At 41.4% G+C, this 21,823-nt stretch overlaps 1 protein-coding gene across 2 annotated transcripts; it reads right to left on the bottom strand.

The window, feature by feature from the left end:
- Positions 1-1,713: 1,713 nt before the first annotated feature.
- On the bottom strand, positions 1,714-18,861 carry ubxn4 (UBX domain protein 4). 2 transcript variants are annotated; one of them, XM_037789629.1, is made up of 13 exons: positions 18,612-18,861; positions 16,916-17,018; positions 15,704-15,732; positions 14,623-14,741; positions 13,124-13,277; positions 11,777-11,891; positions 10,885-10,939; positions 9,556-9,720; positions 7,928-8,055; positions 7,452-7,554; positions 5,337-5,468; positions 4,067-4,278; positions 1,714-2,312 (listed from the first exon to the last, which is right to left on the bottom strand). In XM_037789629.1, exons 1-13 carry the CDS (start codon positions 18,691-18,693, stop codon positions 2,174-2,176), a joined length of 1,536 nt encoding a protein of 511 aa, XP_037645557.1. In that variant the 5' UTR covers positions 18,694-18,861; the 3' UTR covers positions 1,714-2,173. The 2 variants fall into 2 exon arrangements, with proteins under 2 accessions (XP_037645557.1, XP_037645556.1); XM_037789628.1 differs by having other exon boundaries at positions 4,067-4,281; positions 18,612-18,860.
- Positions 18,862-21,823: the final 2,962 nt, after the last annotated feature.

Raw genomic sequence — 21,823 nt, 5'->3', positions numbered from 1 at the left:
TCCCTAAATGGCACCAATAGAAAAAGGATGAGTTACAGTAGATTTTTCAGATTTTCAATGAAAACATGCAAATTATTGAGAGATCATCACAATAAAGATCAAGTATCTTTACATGATAAACTAGATTATACATTTTAATCAGTAAACCTAGTTTGGGACGTTATGAACAAAATAAATATATTCAGCTGAATTACAAATACAAATTGGATAGAGTGGGATGCAAACAATTTAGTTACATTTGACTCGTTTTAATAAACGATAGTATTATTTAGATAATACTAGATATGAGACATATAAAGATGAGGTTGCATCATATGACTGCTGATGATGGTTTCACTCTGATCATGTCTTTATTTTAAAATAAGAAAACAATTATTTAAGATAATTAATAAGAGCCAACTTATCCAGATCATGATGACATCATGTTGGCCTGGTTAAGATACGCTGGTCAGGTAAGACTCGTTCCTTGTTAACAAACAACCAAGACACAATTCAAAGGATGTTTGAAAAACAGGCTGCTTCAATTTTTATTGTTGGATGAGGAGAACTACAGTAGTCACCCATTGTCTACTAATAGAGAAACGTACTGTGTCAATGTGTGTATGTGTGTGTGTGTGTGTGTGTGTGTGTGTGTGTGTGTGTGTTTGTATGTGCCACCACCACCACGGTAGAACTCCAACAGCTACAGACACATAGTCCTCAGCCAGCAGCTGCAAGCTGTTTGATGAAATATTTTATACATCTAAAACAAAAATGTCTTCATTCTTCATTGTTAGCTATTAATCTGCATGAGTCCCTGGCAATCAGCCAATCACCTTTCAAAGTTAAACATTTCCAAAACACAGCGACTCCATAAAATAATGTGAAGCCAGGCTCAGATTACAACATCTTCAGAGGCCTGTACTACGAAGCAGGATTTAGCGTTAACGAGGTAACTTCAGGGTTAACCCTTCAGGGGTTTTTCCGTCCTGCGAAGGTGGTTCACTTGTTATTGGGGTAGATCACCATGTTAACTGATGCTGAACACCTAACCTGCTCCAGATAAGAAATCAACTTGTGTAAAAGCACCGCCTACTGACCAATCAGAGCTCGGTGCGCAGATCGTATTATAATATTACACACATATGAAGAAGTTTAAGTCATAATCCAGACTAAAAACAGCACAGTTTAAACTGACAGATGCAGGAAGGACAGCTGGCTGGATGATGTGGGTGTTTACTGCTTTGAATTATGTTTATATAATTTATTTTTTTTACTTCCTCTCGAGTCCGTTTCACACTGCCGGAGATGAAGATGCAGCTGAAGGGAGGCTGAAATAGTCTCAAACTCCACGTCTTGATAAAGGGCATAATGAAGTGTAATCTGTTCATCCATTATTCTTCTAAAAGCTATTTTATCCAGACGACTATATCTGACTTTTGAGTGTTCCGTTAAATTAATAAGTCTGTTAATTTACGCACTCACACATCTGGAGTTTTTTCTTTTGCCAGCTGTCCTTCCTGCATTTGGCAGCTTCAACTGTGTCACTTTTAGTCTGGATTAAGTGTTTAACTTCTTCGTATTTGTCTAATATAGTTTGCTCTTCCTTTGTAAAAAGTGCCGCTCTGCCTGTCTGTCCGCAAGTCTGTAGACTTGTCCATGTTTGTGATCGCGCTCCTAGCCAGACTGAGAAACACTGGGTTGATTTACAGAGTTGATAACCACCTTCGTAGGACCGCTTAGCGTGATTTCGTTTGTTAGGGTTAGTGAAGCCAGATAACGAGAAGATACCCTGGGTATGTTGAACTGGCTTGGTAGTACAGGCCTCAGGTCAGATCAGCGGTTTATTGTTATATATTTGGTGGCAGCAGGTCAGTTTAAACCTGACTGCTGGATCTGACAATGATGAAACATGAGAGGATTGCTGGTGTAGCCTGAGCCTGGGGTTGGAGACAGAATCGTGTCATAATCAACACAAAAAACACTCAGCTTAAGCCCAAAGGAGGTTCTGTTGATTATTATTGATGTACCCATGCAGGCGAGGTGCAGGGGCGCAGGCCTGGAGCACAGTAAGAGAAGAAGAGAACAAAAAGGATTCAGCCCTACAGTAAGTGCAGCAGAAAACTTCAACCGGTCAGACTGAACTAATCACACCAGGAGAGCGAGAGGACGGGGGAGAGCTGCCGTCACTGCGCTACATCTGCTGGGTGGAGTTCCCGTTCCAGGTGTTGTTGTCGTCCTCGCTGTCTTCCTGAGTCCTGAGCCGGCAGATTTTCCCGTCCTTCTTGAAGTCCTTGGTTCTCTTCTCCAGAGTGTGCTTGGTGAGACTTTCTCTGAGTGGAAAAAAAGGCAGGGCACACAGGGAGTGAATCACCACATACACAGTACTGACTCAATAATATCAGACAGTTACACAACAATGTCTATGTGAAGTTTGCTACTGGTCACAGCACTAGTGAATAAATACAAATAAATAAGACATAGCAGCAGAGCCCTGATTCACTGTTGTATTGCTTTTTATTTGTAGAGAATGAGTGTTCCATTAGTTCTTTTATAAGTTAAATAATGTTTTAAGCTCTCATCACACACACACACACGCACGCACGCACGCACGCACGCACGCACGCACGCACACACGCACGCACTAAATGCTGTGTGGGATTGTGTTTGTTATACCCTGAGAAAGTGCTGCTAACACTGCTGTCAAGTCCATGTGACTCCTGGGCTGTTCTGGAAACAGTGTTGACCAATAAAGACACAAACAGAGGAGCATTCCTTCTATTAAAGCTAAGCCATTTTTTTTCCTGATGGATCATGGAAACAAAAATGAAATAAGCACAGAAACTGTCTCTGCCACCGAAGCTGCAATGTTGTCTGGTGTGTGAGGGTTTAGTTGTTTTCTATCCCACAAACGTACAGAGCCACTCGTAACCATGTGATAAACGGCTGATTCCGTTTGATTCAGATTTGTATTTGTGTTTTTATGCGAGTTCCCAGGTCAGAGTCTTCCATCTAAATGTGTTTTTTTCAACAACACTACATGAACGCACGTCCTTGTGAATAACACAGCTCAGCTTGTGCTTCCAGCAGCAGATTTTAGGAATCCACTGTGTGGTTTACAGACTGCTCATGTTCACATTTCTGATATTGTTTTGTTTTTTTTATGGTCTGTTAAGGTTAGATATCGAACCTCAATGCTCTTTTGCCATGTCTGGTCAAATTAATAATTTTCTTCACTTTCTTTGTCATATTGCTAGTTCCTGAATTCAATCCTAACTATGCCAGTTTTATCAGCTTATGTTGTGTAGATTTCTGATCACATTTGACGGCTTAATACATTTTAGAGGAATGATGTTAGGCCGATCTTGGCCTGTGGTGTTGCTGCTTCCAGCTTTCTTGAGAGCTGCTCATACAAACAACTTCACACTGTGCTTCCTTTGGTCCTGAGCAATACAGCTGCGACATAGTTGTGTCACACTGGCCACTCACGGTCAGAAACACTGGTGAAATACATTCTGGTTCACACACAGAAAAAAACCCACTTCCAGGTAAGTTACTCGCAGTCAGAAACATCTGTGAAGTACACGTAGCGGAGGTCATTTTCAAAAAGGCGCATTAGTCGATGGTTTTGACATAACCACTGCGGTTATAAAGTAGGGCATAGATATATAATTAGCGGAGGTATTTTGCTGGTGGTAACGTTGTTTGTGTCATAAGTTACTATCAAGTAACTTATGACACAATAAGTTACTATCCCTGACACCAGGGAACTACAGTCTTACTCCCGGAGGAAAAACACACCAGCAGCTTACTCACTGTCGCTGTAGACAACATGCTGGACTCAGTCTGCAGAGCCCTGTAGCCCCTCCCCCGCTGCTGCACAGAGCGCTGTGTTCTTGTTTATTCAAAGTTTATTAATACTGACGGTGTCACGTTTCCAAATTGCACCAAAGCACTCCCCTGGGTCCCCAGCAAAACACCCACCAAGTGTGAAGTCGATCGGATGAGCGGTTGGCGAGATATGTGAAGGAAATTCAGACAGACAGCTGTATACTGAATACTACATGCATTTCTATCTGAAATCTACCTCTTTGTTTTGTCGGAGGCTGATGCTGAGTTTGTGTAAGAGTTGGGCTGGTGGCCGGGGCCTCTGGATGCTGCTCCGGGAGGGGGCGGGGTTACAAACAGGAAGGAGCTGAGGAATCTCCACACAGCCAGCAGAGGGTAGAGGATTGTGCCCAGAACTGCCCAGATCCCACCTTCAGAGGACTGGACCACTGAGTTAGCGGGCCTGCTGGACTGCTGGAAGGGAGAGCATCGAAATAATGTTGATACAAGAGGCACGTTTAAGGTAAGTTTCAACATATGCTAAACTAAGCTAAGCTCTTAACACAGACATGAGACTGATATCAGATCATTTCCCAAAATGTTGAATCATTCCTTTAACACCAGTGCGACTGAATATGGCAGTTTAAAATGTCACAGTAAATCATCATGGCGGGCTAGAGGAGGATTAGAGGGCAGGTTTCACTCCAATACGTGATGATCTTGATTTCTTGCCAGGTGCAACAGACTCTAGCTTCCGGATTTGGGCAACTAAAGGCATTTCTAATCTGTGTGATTTATTTGATGAACCCACTTTAATGTCTTTTAGTCAATTAAACAAAAGACAAAATATTAAAAAACAGGGATTTCCCTGCTCCTTACAGATAAGAGATGATGTTTGGAGGGACTCTACACTATCTCCAATCAAAGCTCTTCATGCAAAGAGAGGCAGCTTTTCTTATTACAGGTGGACAGTTCTATAAACCACAGTCTGCTCAAACAGTACGTTACTACAGGCACCCTTCACTTAAAGGAAACTTAACATAGAAATGACAATGAATGGGATGATGCCTGGGATAGTGTGACAACCTTAAGCATCTGTAATAGAATAAAAGCTCAACTCATCCCCCCTTCCCAATGCCATTAAGTTTGATGCTAACTTCTCTCGTCTATGTCTCAAGTGCAAAATAGAGACGGGTAGTCTCACTCATTGCCTCTGGTCTTGCTGGAAAATTCAGAGGTTTTGGCATATTATAGGGCAGGCAATTAATAAAATCTAGAAAGTAATCCAATATGCATGCTACTTGGGATACCAAATGGCTTTATGACTGATCAATATAAAAGGGCAACTTTATAAAATGCCAACATTCTGTGCAAGAAAGTGCATACTTTACTTGACATAGTCCAAACTAAAACACAGTGGCATAAGGTCATACTCGAACGTGTTTCTTTAGATCACTTGAAAATGATCAGGTATCTCTTATCTATAGGTATCTATTTGGATCATTCAGGGGCGACTCTGGTCTACTCACCGGCAGAAGCACGATGGAGGCACTCGGAACCAGTTCCAGCTCCAGCAGAGTCTTGTCCATGTCTTCACTGGTGAACTCCCGTCGAGGGAACATGGTCGCCAGGGAGAAGTTACCATAGCGGTTTCCCACTTCCTGAGACAGAACCAGCATGGAACATTATTACAAGATGTGGAAACAGTGGGTCCTTTTCAACATGCTAACGTGTCTCCTCAATTCCTTTCCTTGCGTCTTAGTCCCTCCTACCGGGGATGCATGGAGAGACGCAAGGAAACCATGCAAGGAGAGAGGAAATACGTCTTTAGAGACATTAGACGTCCTTTCCTCTGAAGCGACGTCTGTTTTTGTTTATGACGGCGGGGATACACCCATCGGTGTTTCCTCCAAGGAGAGTGGAAAGAGGAGAGGTCACGCGTCATCAACGCGTCATATCTTTGGGGTACGACACACGCGCAGTAAAATCTGATCTGCACTCGCCGAAATTGAGCCAATAGCAACGCACGACCGCAGCTCCAGTTACACTGCGCATGTGTCATACCCCAGAGCTCAAGACCCGTGTCCCAGACTCTTTCAATAGGCCTTGGTTTCCTCGCTCTCAGCTCCTCCAGAAGCCTCCTCTCTCCTCGAGGTGCATTTAAGGGATTGGAAGATCCTCCATGACGGTGGAAGGGGAACGATTTACGGGTCAAGCGAGGAGATAGGATGCGAGTTAGCACAATGAAAAGAAGCCATAGGGAAGTCACAGTTGGGTCCAGAGACTCTCTCTGAGATTCTACAACACCAGAGGCCTGTATCACGGAGCCAGATGAATGGGTCATGCAGCTATGTTTGGGACTGATTCAGGTTTTAATCTGGGTACATCATCTATACTGCACAGCTCTCACAGGATCAGACAGAACGCTGTCCACAGCCTGACTACGGACCAATAATCCCATCACTAAAATACACAGTCAGCATTCCTACAGGATCCTGACAGGGACAGAAGTGCTGACACAACAATAAAGTGAAGTACAGTAAAGTAAAGCAGCAGCAGATATTGTATAGATCAGTAGAAAGACTTTCCATGTGTCACTCTTTATCACACTAAATACATGCTGCTTTTTCATTGTGCAAAGTTCAGAATAACCTCCGTTGTCTTTTATTAGAAACATGATCACCGCACTGTAAATGAGCTGCCATGATTCATGATGCCATGAGTCAGATAGTCCTCATCACACATGAACTACTTCCCTTCTCCTCTGTCTGACATGACTCATTTTCATCTGCATCACATGGTCATAAGAGTTTGTTTGTCATCAGACAAAGACATTTATTTATTGCCTTACTTTAATATTTGATTATGTGATTATATTGTATACATTTCACCTCATAAAATATCACTTTCTGCTGTTGCTATCACTGTTTCATCTCATTCCACACAAGTACTTCATTCATGGTTCTGATGATGTCACTTGTAATTAACAACAACTCTGCCTCTTGTCTCATGTCGTATTATTGTTAACCTGTCACTAGAGTTGAGAATGCGGTATTTTCCCACATTTTCTCTCCAAAATCTGCTCCATTTACTCAGGAAAAATACCTGCAGGAACCTGGGAAACTAAATGTGTGGTCGCGTATCTGTGTCTATGTGTACATATTCTAAAACTCCCATGCAACGGTCATGGACAAATACTAAGTCTAACACTAATGTGCTGTTGTTACAGGGATATATTTGTACTTTTCCTTCTGTTACTTTTCATGCTAGTGTGTCAGCTTACAGCCCAGATCTGTGGCCCAGTATGAATGCAGGACGGTATGGATGGTACAACTGAGCAATGCACCCAACACAACATGGCTGAGTGGGTAACCTCAGCTCAGTGCTATCAGCACATGCTACCTCAATCATCTCAAAGATTGTGTACTTCTAAGAGGAATTGCATTCTCCCTAAAAATATTACCACAAGTATGACAGAATTTCATGATGAGATTATGATTCATTTCCCCCCAGTTCTGTGTTTAAAGTCTCACTTCTTTTATGGTGGTGGTGAATCAAGGCTTTCTAGGTAAAAGAGTGATTTATTCCCTCGTGGAAATCATTTGAAAATCAAAACAGACCAATAAGTAGAAGCGCAGACAGACCTGAACAGCAAATTGGCGAGCCTCCTGCAGTCTGCTCTGTGAGGGGAACTGGTTGGTGAAGGAGGAGCCGTCTGGGAGGCGGAACTGTATCCTCGCTATGGTGCTGATAAATCACACGCACAACACGCACACACACGGTTTATCAGGGATGGATAGCATGTATGTATGTATGTATTTATGTATGCACATTTCACTTCCATTTCGACTGCTCTGTGAGCTTCTTTCAATACTTCATCTGTTTGAAATGTTTCATCTGCTAAATAAATTTCAGCAACGAGCACATGGAAATTTTCTTCAGAAAATATAGCCTCTTATATGTCAAACTGTGTGTGGTGTATAACACAGTGCCGGTTGTAATAGTGTTATGTTAATATGCACACTTAAGGATGATAATTGTTTTGAATGTACATTTTATCCTGCAGTGCTGGCAGTTTGTGTATATTTATATCAATGATTTGCCTCCATGAAGCCTTTACCTCCTCTCCCTGACCAACGCCTCCTTCCTGGCGTCCTGCTCTGCCTGTCTGGCCTGCAGTAGGGCCTGCTTGGCAGTCTTATCGTCCTCCTGGTTTTTGGCATAGCGAGCTGCTCTGTCAGCTCGGTCCTGCAAGACAGAGCGGAGAAAAGGCTTAAATATGTCTGCATTGTTTCAAACAGTTCAAATTAAAAAGGTGGTAATCTCATGTTCATCTATTCATATCATAGGCATACTTTGTGTTGAGCTGTGTATCAATATTCCAATATTATCTAATAGTACCTGAATTTTGAAACTGACACCAAACTATATATCTTTGATACCTTACACTGCTGAGAATACCATCAATTGTCAAATTCGAATGTTTTCAGACACAAAGAAATAAAGAGTGAACCCTGGTAACTCTCTAGCTGTAATAGCTCACATGTCTCCACAGCACTAATTCCATCAGTACAACACAGTCATGTCATACTCACCACTATGGAAAAAATCATAATCACAATTATTTGGGTTATTATTGAATCATGATTACTCATCGACTTTGGAAACATCATGCATTTAGAAAGAACTGTTTTATAGCCTACATTTTACAGTTAAATGGATCAATGTGGTGGACTCTGAGAGCAACATCACGAGGCTAGATCTGTGAAGGACTTTTCTGCTCTAGTGAACTATTTAGTCACACCCAGACAGATAAACAGAATTTCAATTCTAAATCAGAAATCCATTGAAATCAACTTTCGATTTTGGTCATCAAAATCAAAAGCAGGATAACGATTATTTTGTTTTTCTGCGCTGTCGCCCACTTTCGTGTATTGGAAGGAAAATACAGCTGGACTCAAGAAATGTAACAGCCACCTCACTCACAATTAAAACTATACACCAGCATACAAATCACTATTACCAACATCAGCCACCATGTTCTGAACAGACACATTACATTACAAACATTAACGAAAGTAACATTTGCATTTTGGAACATAAGACAGCAAACTGAAACTACTCAGTCCAGCACTCGGGACCAGGGAGGCATGATGGGGAAATGTGGGCCGTACCTGTCGCTACGATACTCAGAGCACTTCCTGCATGTCAATGGCATTTTATACTACATGAATTAGCCTAACGGCTAGCGGACTCTAGTTAGTTAGTTACTTTTCCTTACTCATAGCTGGTGGAATTTCAGCTTACGTGGAAATTTATCACAGTTTTTTGCGATTTTTGCAAAAACGGTTCAGCGAATCTCTGAGAGAAGTCATTGCATCACCATTCCCAATCATTCCGCGTATTTTTATGTATTTTTGACGCATGTGTTTGTAATGTGGTGTGAGATGAGTAGTACAGCAAAAATCTATACGGAAGATGAAGAATAAGTATATGCCCAACACATAACAAGTAGTGTTGCCTTGTGCTTTGCACATCAGGCAAAACACTAAATAAGATTTAGAAGAACATAGGTTGTGAATGCTTCCAGCATTATCAACCGTGGCTTTCAAACACTGGCAAAAAAGGGCTATTCTAAATGTTATTTCTTACATGTCATAGAGTAGCTTGACAACTGTTTTTCACTTCCTGCAAACTGTGACGTCATCTTTAGGTAGGGCAAGAGAGGAGAGAGAAAGATGAGCTTACCAAGGCAATCTGCGCTTTGACCCGGTCCCTGGCAGCCTTCTCTTCAGCCTTCTCCCTGTTCCTTTCCTCCATGAGTCGCTTGGTCTTGTCATCTTCCTGTTTCCTCTTTAAGTCCCCCACATCCTTCCCAATCTTCCGCCGGTCCATTTCCTTCTTGATCTCAGTCTGACAGAAAGACAGATAGGTCAGATGTCTTGTCTGTAACCAAACATGCAAACACCTGGCACAACATCTGTGGACTAGCTGCTTTTGTAAAAAAAACTTAGCACTATGTATTTCTTTAGCAACTCGTTAACGCGATCAGTCCCTCGGAGGTCGTAGCGAGCTCAGTTTTATTTTTTTTCCAATAATATATTTATTGTTTTTTTTTCATTTTGAAACAATGGAACAAATATTCACAAACGTCCCCAATAACAACATTCTCAGTAAAAAGAAACTTAACAAATATAATATTAATATAAAATAAGCCAGTATATATACAGGAAAAACATACAAACACAAAAAAATAATAAATAAATAAAAAGAATACACACAAGTAAAAAAAATTAAAAAAATTAAAAAATAAATAAAAGGAATAAAATAAAATAAAATCAATTTTAGCGGGCTCAGTTTTAAAGCTAGAGCTACAGCTGCCTCTGTTGCCACCAGTGGTGATTACAGGATGGTGTTGATACGTAAGCTTTGAAGGTACTGCACTATTCTAACGGGAGGGAGAGACTTATTACTATATTTTTAAGGGGAACAGACTTCGACACAAGACTGGGACTCCCAGGAAATGAAAACATCAAGTGTCTTCAAGTGAGGGGAAAGTAATGTGCATTTTGTACATTTAAAAGTTACATACAGCAGTTGGATGTAAGTACTGTGTGCGTTTTACCCGGTCGGTTCACAACAACAACACAGTTTAGAGACTTTAGAGATTGAGTGACTGTTATACTGAAAAACATCTGTCCATGTTGATGAACAAGAGCAGTGAAGCTCTGATGTACAGTATATTTAACATGTGAGTGATTAGCTTGTGTCGATCAGAGATGTGTGCATGGAGTGTGGAGGATACAGAGCAGCTGCTGAGCTGTTCTCTGTTGCTGGTTGACACCAACATGAAGCATGAGGAGTTCACACATCCATCCATCCATCCATTCTGGAGTCAGCTTAACACTGAATATCGAGGGTAACAAATTAGTTTTCTGTCAGCTTTTGGAGGAATCTAATCATGTGTCTTAGCCAATAACAAATATTATAAATATTTCCATATTTGATATATTGGGGGAATGTGACCCATGAAAATACGGAGTAAATATGGTGCCCAAAACCGACTAGTCTCCTTACCTCTTCTTCTCCTTTCTTCTTTTGCTCTCGTCTCTCCTCCAGTTTCTTTGTTAACCTGACAGGACAATATACCGATGAAATATCACATTTAACTTGAGAATGATAAATGTAACAATTACAGGCTTTTTTAATACAAAAGTGCATGCTATTTCCTTCATCATGTTGAGTCACTTCTGTTTTAATTCATTACAATCTCATCAGTTAAACGATTCTGAACTGGACTGATTGGTTGGTTGCATTTCAGGTTAGATGTCATTGGTTGATGTAGCTATTCAGAGTTTAATGAGATGGGATTCTGACAATTTATTGAAAATGAAAAATGAGTGACATGAGGTCAGTATGAGAGTAATAGTATAATGTCGGTAATTCAAGAAAATGTGATCATTGTCCGGCCTTAGTAACTGTAATGAAATTCAGTATCCAGGGAAAATATTGTGTTGTATATGTTACATTTTTGTTCAGACTGTACCAAAAACATCTATATAAAGGAGTAATTTACAGGTACACTGAGGTACCAATCTAATCTAACATCCCTGTGATAAAAGTCAGGATTGTGAAGCTGATAATGTTAAGTCAGATTGACACTGGTGACTGGTACTGGCTCACAAGGTGAGTAAACTCTGGGCTTTGGCTGTAACAGAGGTGGATTTATATTAGACTCCATTCTAGTGAGAGGCCTTTCTAATGTTTGGGACTTGATATCAGAAACATCTTTTAGTTTAGTTCTTATACTGATGAATAGTGTGTGTTTGGTAGCCTTAAATGACTTTTTTTAACTGTTGTTTTGCCATCTGACTTACACACACAGATGAGGTCTTTAGTACCAGCACCTCAACACAAAGCACATTTCTGTCTAGAACATACAGAGCTTGACAAGTATGTAGGCTCCTACCTTTCCACCTTGGCATCCAGGTTTTCTTCACTCTGAGTTGCATCTGAAGATGCACTCTCTGCGAGAGTCTCTGTGGCTGGAAGGCTGCTATCATGTACTGTGCTCGAGAGGGACGCTACGCAGAATAGAAACACAAGCAGAAAGCACTGAGTTAACTCACTTATTGACACCTTATCAGCACAAAGCAAACAAAATCTATCCACCCTCGATTGATTTACACATTCATAGGGCTGTCACAATCATGACATTTTAGTTGACGATTAATTGTCATGAAAATAATTGCATTGACAATATATTTTTTTCACTTCATTTTATGCCATACAGCGCTGCTGTGTGTTTTGCAACTAGGCCTAAATCCGTGTTGTTCGTTTCAATGGCTGCTCATTGAAATTATGCAGCCGTTGGCAAAGGAGTTTCAATTCATCTTTAAATAGTTTGCTGAAACAAGGTTTCATCTCTCGCTCCACTGCACATGCTGTAGATGTATTATAAAGGTCACCTGTTATGCAAAATGCACTTTTTTATGTCTTTTAAACACAGATATGTGTCCCGATGTGTCTACAGACCCCCAAAGTTTTAGAAAAGACCATCCTCTCTCTTTTTTTTCTGCTACATCTATCAGAAACTGTGTCTGAAAACGAGCGGATCAGATTTGTCTCCCTTGTTGACATCAACACTTTTAGTATGCCCTATATGGGTTTCCAGGTGGAACTTCCATCTAGCCACTTCCTCGCTATCACGGACCTGCTAACACAGAACGAGCAAAGCACGCTAGTAGTTCTGTTGTTGGCTGCAAGAACCAACAGAGAAGTCTTCTCGACTCCCATCATCTGAGGACGTGAAGATCCAGTGGATTCACTTTATTTTTTAGGTGTTTTAGGTGTTTTTTGACTGAAATGTCCTCACAGCAACAGGAAAACACAAGGGTCAGTACACAGCAGGATTCACTTCAAACTGAAGCTCAGGATGGATCTGAACAGGCTGTCTGGGACCCAGCTTCAAATTTGGAAGCTGTAAGTTTGTCATGTTCATGTTGTTTTATTTTCTGTTTATTTAGCAGACGGTTTGCCTGTTGTCGTTAGCATGTTGCATGGCTAATACGGCTGGCTTCGATTGTAGGTCCACAGGCTGGTCGTGACACGTCGTAGCAACTTTTCCAGCATAAGGCTGAAAGACTACTGGACACTGAGGTAGGCATAGCCAAAATATCTGTGCAGTTTACTCCCCCATGCTGAGAACAAAAACTGATAAAAAAAAAAAATCTAAAAAATAATTAGAATTACAATTATAATAATATAGATTTAGCTTTTAGCTTACTGGATGACTGTGTGATCCAGGCTCACTCACCTGTTCCTGGTACTGCTGCTAGTTCTGTGGCTGCTGCTGACGTGACGGGCCCTGCTGGAGCTGAGGCTGGAGCTGTGCTATCAAGTGGGCTGGTCTCCACAGGACCACTGGCGTCTGGTAACACTGTCCCACCTCCAATCTGCTGAGCATGCATCTGTCAGAAAACAGAGAGAAAGATCTTTACCAGAAAAGAACATCATGTGAATGAATAGCAGTACAGTGTCGCTCAGGTGTTAGAGGGTCATCTTCATGTCTATGGTCGTGATATACTTGCATTCAACTATGGTAAAGTCTTTAGGAGACATCGTCTGGGCACCATGAATGTCAAATAACTATTAAAAAACAATAATTGTTGAGATATTTCAGTCAGGACCAAAGTGCTGGACTGACCACCTGACTAGAGCTGCAATGATTGACCGATTAGTTGTCAACTATTTATTGATTGCTAACTATTTTCATAATTGGTATGACTATTTTCTGGTTTCTTTACTCCTCTATGACCCCATTTACACCTGGTATTAATATGCGTCTCCAGTGTCCACATTGAGATCCAATCGCTCTGGGCTGAGCGGAAGGCTGCATTAAGCACAGGCTTCCAGCCGGGCACTGCCAGAGAGGCGGCGTGTAATGCGGACACTTAAGCCTCAAAATGCCACCGTTTAAAGGGGGAGAGGGCCCGCAAACGTGACTTTGAGGTACATCTACACTCACTCAGAGGGATGAGGAGAGATGCTGAGCGCCGACAGCGGTGGCGGTGACCTCTCTGGTCATGGCAGTCCAGTGACCAGAGGAGCACCGGGAGCGTGCTGCAGGTTAAGCCCTCCCCCAGACACACACACACATCTAACATCTGTTGATTAATACCGAAGCTCCGGAGCCAAAAAATGGTATTCAGGACAGACCAAGCATTACTATTTCCGCCCATGTAGTTTGGATTGAAAATGCATACGCATTTACACTCGTGTTCGATTTAGTCACAATGTGTCCCTGACCACCTCCGGAGGTGGTTTGGCTGATCGGATCACAATCTGTCCTCAGTGTGTTTCGGGTGCATTTACACCTGTACTATCATGTGGTCAAGCACTACCCAATTGCAATCCGAACACCCCAAAAGCATTTTAATGCCAGGTGTAAAGGGGGGCTATGACCGTAAACTGAATGTCTTTGAGTTGTGGAAGAAACGAGACATCTTAAGACGTCATCTTGGGCTTTGGGAAACACTGATCAACATTTTTCACGATTAGACCATTTTCATTTTACACCCTTTATAGACCTAACAACTAATCGATTAATCAAGAAAATAATTGACAGATTAATCAACAATGACAAGAATCGTTAGTTGCAGCCGTACACCTGACATTGCCATCCCAAGAGCCGCTAGCATGGCTGAAAACATGCATGTGATACTTCATCATGGGGTGCTGTGGATAGCTAGATAAAACCAGTAGTGAGCTCCCTGCCAAATCACACTCTTTACAATCTAATCTTCGTGACCGTACCTGCTTAACTCTGATGATTCTTGTCGTCAGATCTTCAGCAGACACACTGCCAGCGATGACCTCCAGAGGGATCCCATTCTCCCCGATAAAGAAGCTTGAGGGTATGCACACCACTGGATCTTCACACCGGGGTGGGGGGGTTAAGGAACAAGCTCCCAGCAACTGACATTTTGTATTGTTTACATAATACACAGTACAAATAGCACTCTTCACTGATCACATACGGAGGAAAATTTACACCATAGTCTGAAAGTCTGAAAAAACTGAAAGGTAAGGAATGATATTTTGAGATGCCCTGTCAAAAGTCTGACTAAAAGTTATAAAATTAATTAAAATATAGAGATGGCCCGAGTTGATCCGGGTATATTTTAATGGACTGGTACTGACACAAAGAAAGTCGTACTTAATGACTCTACTGCGTTTCTTTTCTGTACGTGACCCCGTCCCCCTCGGCCTGCTAGTGTAGCAGTGCTGCTCTCCTTTATCTCAGCTGGGCTTCACAGTGTTTTTACAGCATTTCACTGCATATCAAAGAGAAAATTAGAATGTGTGAAACCGAAAAATGACTTGGTTGCAACGGTGATTGACTCAGAGTTCTGACAGTGAGGTCAGTAAAGTACACAGATTAGCAAAAATCCGACATTACTTATCTAAGCAGTGTAGAAAACCTTCAGGTGGCAGATTCTCATTTTTAGCCGGTGCTGACGTCACTTTCACCGGTTAAAATGTCAAACATCTACGACAGAAAGGTCATAATAGCTGTCGCTAGTTAACATTCCTTCTGTGTAACTTCAAGAACGAAACTGAACTTGAACTGTTGTCAGGTTTGTGTGCTCCCTGCAACCAGTGAGAGTACAGTAATACAAATAGAGTAGAGTATGGTAAAGAAACACAGGAGAGTACAGTAAAGAAACGGGAGAGTACGTTAAGGTCAAGAGGTATCTATTGGCCCTGTGAATACAGTAATACTATTAGCTTTCCTCAGAGATTAGCCACTCATCAATAACTTCCTTCTGAAGTAGCTCCACATTCATTCAACCCAAGAAGAAATTGTAAATATTTAGGACAACAAAAAGGATACAGATCTGAGAGAACTGCACACATGGCTCGCTGTGGAAAAAAAATGTTGAAGCATCATAAGTTGAATCTCTATACACATCAACACATCTATTCTTTAACTGTATTACATCAAACACCAGTCTAATAATTTGCAATAAATAAGTTACTGGTGTGATCAAGATGTAGATGCAAGTTGCTGCTTTTGCTGGGATTGAGAGCAGACTGTTCTGTTCTGTACAACAGAGAGGCTTTCTAGGGTGCACAGACTCCTTATATTTCAAAGAATTTTAACAAATCAGGCAGTAATGTAGAAGCAATTCTCCATTTTGTCAAGATAGTTGAGGTCTGCCAGATAAAAGAACAATCCGTTGGTCATCAAATACCGCCTCTAAGGATGCCCTGATCCTCTGTATCAGACGCCGAGGGGCATGACAAAGCAGCAGTATTTGATGACCTGGGTATTAGAACGGGCTGCACACCCTGTGCGCTGTTATTAGCTGGGGGTTACATCCCCATGTGGGGCTGAAAGGCTGTTTGCAGATGCCCAGAAGCATACAGAGTAAGGCAAAATAACACACATTTCTAGTGGGGCATAGTGATGATTGAGAGGGATTATTTTTTAACGAGTCTATACGTTGTTTTTTAGGAAAAGGCTACTTATCATTCCTATAAAACATAGAGGACAATCCTTGTCCTGTATGGTCAATTTGTATTGTCCTGTATTGTTTTTATCAGTTTATTTGTGCAGCCAAAACTATTTTTTCACAGCGTGGACAATAAGGTCCCTAACATAACATTTTCTTATTATTTTAAAGACAAATTATTCATTCATTATCCGTAACCGCTTATCCTTTTCAGGGTCGCGGTGGGGCTGGAACTGATAACAACCTGCATGTTTTTGGTCTGTGGGAGGAAACCTTAAGATTTTAAATTTAAGTTCATCGAATGACTTTTGAGACTACAACAACTTTAAGTTGAATTTCAAAACAGGCCATGCAAGTAGCCTGATATGTGTACGCCGAACACTCTTAAGCCAACATGCCCTGCAAAACTATTTAGACACCAGTTTCCCCAGGAAATTGGATAGTTGCGGTGGTAAGCACTAAAGCTGCGGGACATCATATTTTGCTTACGGGAGACAGCGATGAGTGCTCACTTATGGAATATCTAGAGGTAAAACTGATTCTAAAATTTAGTACCATGCAGTGTGCATTAAACTTGAACACGTCAGTACCTCTTGGCATCGACTTTGATGGCCACACAACAGTTGTGTGCTGCCTCTGAGACTCTGTCATCCTCCCAGCTGGACATCAGCTGTGCTGACTGGTCATCTTCCCCTGAGATGAGAAGAAGTGACAGAGAGATGAGTCATTTAGTCACATCTCACTGTCAACACATTAACCCATCCTGCTAATAATACTGGTCCCTACGATGCAATACACTGAACCAACTCAACCTGATGACGTTTTAACTCACCTGGCTAAGGTAACGTTGATTAGCTATCATTTGAATTAGAAACAACGGTACCCATCCTGTCAGCAGGAAAACCCGCTGCACAGATCTCTCCAATCATAATCGGACTAATGTCACATCAATGACCGAGTTGTGAAATCATTTAGCTGGTCCACCAAAATCAACTGGCCTGTCCTCTATCTCAGCTATTCTCAACCACTGGGCTGGGGCCCACTGGTGGGCCTCAGAGAGCCACCTGGTGGGCCGCGAAGGTGCTGCCAAATAGTTAGTTAGTTAGATTAACCGCTATTCTGTATTTCAGAGTTTGTAGCGGCTCACTTTTAAAGCTAGAGTGAAGGTACTGGCATCATATGAAACTAGAAAAACCTAAGGAATCCATTGGTACCAACCATGTCATACTAGCTTGTCGGGAAGGAGGTTAAACAACACTCCAAAATTATGCTAAATTTTGGTGAGGAAAAACTGCCATGGCCATTTTCAAAGGTGTCCCTTGACCTCTGACCTCAAGATATGTGAATGCAATTAGTTTCTATGGGTACCCAGGAGTCTCCTCTTTATAGACATATATGTCACAGATGCAGTGACACAAAATCAAGTAAAAGTGTTTAGTGAGGAAATATGACCCTGAGTACTTTGGATTCATAATGGCAGGCAGTGATGGGTGAGAGTAAGCTGAATATCTATGTGGGTCAGTACACCTGACAGTGGCATCACACATTATTTTATAGCCCAGTTTGTCATTTATTTGGAAAGGTGGTCCTCTGAAATTTTTTAACAATGGGAAGTGGGCCTTGAGTTACAAAAGGCTGAGAATCCCTGCATTAACCCATCCTGCTACTAATGGTCCCTACGATGCAATACTGAACCAACTGATGACGTTTTACCTCACCTGACTAAGGTAACGTTGATTAGCTATCACGTGAATTAGAAACAACAGTACCCATCCTGTCAGCAGGGAACCCACCGCCCGGATCTCTCCCATCATAACCGGACTAATGTCACATCAATGACAGAGTTGTGAAAGCATTTAGCTGGTGCACCAGAATCAACTGTCCTGTCCTCTATCTGTCGTTAAATGGACCTAATCTGTCCGACGTGAGGCTGTCAGAGACACCAGACAGACATGACCATATAGCGTTACACAGGCCAGTCACCAACACCACTAGCTAGCATGACACGTTAGCACAACATTGTCCATCATATGTGGGGGACAATGTCTCTGTCTTCTCGGGGACATTGTCATCAAACATGCGTGACGACACTCCGTCTGTCTCTGACAGCTGGTTGGCTATGCTAGTAGCTATGCTAGCTGGCTAATGGCTTAGCAACGTTACGACGACTGCCACGGCTAGCTAGCTAGCTAGCAGGCTAGCTCTATCCCTTCTTAATCACTTGTTCCCTATGCAGGCTAGCGTTAGCTCGCTAGCTGGCTAACAGACACAAACACACAAACATACCTGTGATGACAACGACAAACACGGAGCTCCGCTGTTTGGCCTCGTTAATGGCGTCAGGGATCGAGCCGTCAAACCAAATCATGTTTACGAGCTGAGCTGAGCTGAGCTGAGCTGAGCTGTCTGTCTCTGGTCTGGTGACGCTGTTATATATTATATATCTATATAAAACTACATAGATTCATGAAGCGCAGTCACACTGTCACTTTCTACTTCCGAGCCTGGACATCGAGCACTGCGCAGTAGTAATGTGTCGCTCACGAACGAGCCGGTTCAAAGAGCCGGCTCTTTTAAGTGAACGATAAGAGCCGACTCCCGTCCGAGAGCCTTTTTTCTTCTTTTTTCTTTACTTAATTCAAGGCAGAATGATAAGACGATCTTCTCCGTGCCACGGGCACTCCATGCAGTGATGGTACGTGTCCACAGGCTCCGTGCTTTCCACGCTCCCCATTCATTGTCTATGTAAGCAGCCGCGCAATGCATTCTGGTATTGTGGCGTCGCGATCCGAGAAATGGAGCATCACAACGCCCGCTCCTCATTTGCATAAAGTGGAGGGCTAGTATACTTTATGCAAATCATGGACGTCCAACGCGACTCGCCGCCTCTTGAAACTCCTGAGAATCTTTTAAAATAAACGTTGTCAATCTAAAATAAAGATGGATTCAGCAGCTGCATGGCTTATTTCTCGCCTCAAATGTTTTCAGAAACACATTTCGGTGAACTATTTTTGTGAAATAAGAGAAGAAAGTTTCCAAACGAGCCTCTATACTGTTTGCGGTTTGAAAGCTGGGAGCAGCAGCCAACGGAGGGAAAGCGTTCGTCCAATCAGGTGGGGACAGCCTGTGTCTAGTGACAGCCCACCAAGCGTCCAATGTTGGGAAGCGTCACGTCCCTTCGTGATAAAAAACGCCCCTGTGGACAGATACCACGACTGTGACTGAATTTTGTGTTAATGATGTCCGTGCAACCAATCAGGTGATGACAGACAAGGATCATACCATCAAGCAGTGAGGGGCGGGGGTGCCCGGCGCGCTGACGGTCTACAGGTAGAGAGCAGGAGGGAGAGGAGGCGAGAAAGAGAGAGAGGAGTGTGATGCGCAAATAGCAGACAAGATGAGTGACAATCGGAAACGAAGCAGCACTTAAAATGACGGTATTCTGGAAATTACAAGGTTTAGTATAATTATATTGAATAATTTAAATGATATATGTGCACACATAATAATCATAGGTCAGAAATGCGCTAAATTTGGCTGAATTATAAAACGCAGAAGTGGTAAAACGAAGAACCGTTTAGGAGCCGAAAGAGCCGACTATTCTTGGTGAGCTGAGCCAAATAATCTGGATCACTAAAAAGAGACCAAATTCCCATCACTAAGTGAGACACTCCACGGAGGGTGAAAATAGGACATACGCCGCGTCATCAACGCGTCATATCTCGGGGGTTTGACACATGCGCAGTAAAATCTGATCTGGCAGCTCCAGTTACACTACCTGGTCAATCCGCTTTGAGAAGGGCCCATTTCAGAATAAAATGTAGACCTATTATATCATTGGATAATAGTGATTTATGCATTACTGTATTACATTAATATTGCAGCTGGTTATGATGTGGCAAATTTGGAATACTAATTACAATACAATTAGTATTTCAAATGGTGCAGTGTTTACTGTCGCCTCACAGCAAGAGGGTCGTAGGTTCAAAACCCAGCTTAGGGCCCCTCTGTGTGGAGTTAGTATGCTCTCCCTTTGTTAGCGTGGGTTTTCTCCGGGTTCTCCGGCTTCCTCCCACAGTCCAAAGACATGCAGGTTAGGTTCATAGTAGGTGTGAATGTCATTGTACAAGCTCCAATGTCAGTTCCGTGGGACTACCGGTAAAAACTTACTCGTAAACTACTCAAACTAGACTGTATATCTCAAACTAAGATAGACTACTTTAATTGTCATACAGTCGTCATCAACTTCAAGTAAATAGATTGTATTTAGGATCAAATATACTCTTGTCTTGTCTAGAAAACGGTAGTCATATTCATTTGATCGTAAAGTATTGTATATTTATACATACCGTATATATACAACATATATTCATTATTTTTTTACCCCTGTCAGCAGTTATAACCCCATAATTTATTATATCTTCAACTGTATTTAACAGTTTAGTGCAATAATCTGGTTTATTCTGGCATAAACACTGCATTTATTTATATAGTACATTTAAAATAATATTCTTATTTATTTAAACTATTCTTTCATTTTTGCCCACTTATTGATGTATCCTATTTTTCAGCATTATTATTTGCACTCATACATATTTCTTAATTATATTTTCTTATGATTTCTCTACGGTAGAGTCAGGTAAAATGGGACACTTTTTGGTAAATGATTTATAAGACCATCAAATAAGCAATGCAGGAGAGCTAATGATATTTTTTATAAATTGGCATGGGTCTCCTAAATATTTATTTGTTTAAAAAAATGTGAAAAAGTATAATTATTTTGGAAGTATGTGAGTTAGAGTATCAGCAGGTTTTCCTCTTGAGCTATGACACAATGTTCAGGTAAAATGGGCCAACATAAGAAGAGGGTAACACATTCATTACAGCTTTAACAGTAAATTAACACTAACCATTGTCTTTGGTGTGTCATACTAACAACATCATAAATATGCAAAATGCATACAATACAAAGCTGAACAAATAGTTAATTGAATAATGCTGTTACGGTTACAAAATAACTGCTCATAATTGCTTTATTATCCTTAATAGTGATGAGTGACATTTGCTATGTCAGGCTCACTTTACCATACACTTTCTCTGACACGATGCCCATACCTCAGATCAATAAAAAATGTTCTTACATGTCAACCAGTGTTGTAGCAACAATGTAAGATCAGTTATTGATTGATTATTGGCTATACAATTTTAAAGAGCTATGATGCTCCAACCTTATCGGCCCATGTTACCTGACTTCACCATATTATATGTTTATATACTGTATATATTCTAGATTGAGAGCAAATGTTACATTTATATTTTATACCCTCCACCTCAAAGGTCCCATATTGTAAAAAGTGAGATTATCATGTCTTTTACATTATAAAGCAGGTTTAAATACTATATAAATACTGTTAAACTATCAAAACGCTCAATATACAGAGAAATCCACATAGCCTGTATTCAGAAATTGTGTGTTTGAAACAAGCCGTTAGGATTTC

Source organism: Sebastes umbrosus, chromosome 13 (genome assembly GCF_015220745.1).
Source record: "Sebastes umbrosus isolate fSebUmb1 chromosome 13, fSebUmb1.pri, whole genome shotgun sequence".
In the NCBI taxonomy this organism is placed as follows: Eukaryota; Metazoa; Chordata; class Actinopteri; order Perciformes; family Sebastidae; genus Sebastes; species Sebastes umbrosus.
The sequence above is the reverse complement of the archived record's forward strand: the minus strand, read 5'-3'. Positions and strand labels throughout refer to the sequence as shown.

What these genes read in the sequence shown, in the direction of transcription:
- ubxn4 (XM_037789628.1), bottom strand. Translation starts at nt 18,693, where the DNA reads ATGATTTGGTTTGACGGCTCGATCCCTGACGCCATTAACGAGGCCAAA. An exon ending in AGAAGAAAGGAGAAGAAGAG is followed by an intron (nt 9,721 to 10,884) that starts GTAAGGAGACTA and finishes TCTTTCTGTCAG; the next exon opens with ACTGAGATCAAGAAGGAAAT. An exon ending in CCTCCATCGTGCTTCTGCCG is followed by an intron (nt 4,282 to 5,336) that starts GTGAGTAGACCA and finishes TCTCCCTTCCAG; the next exon opens with CAGTCCAGCAGGCCCGCTAA.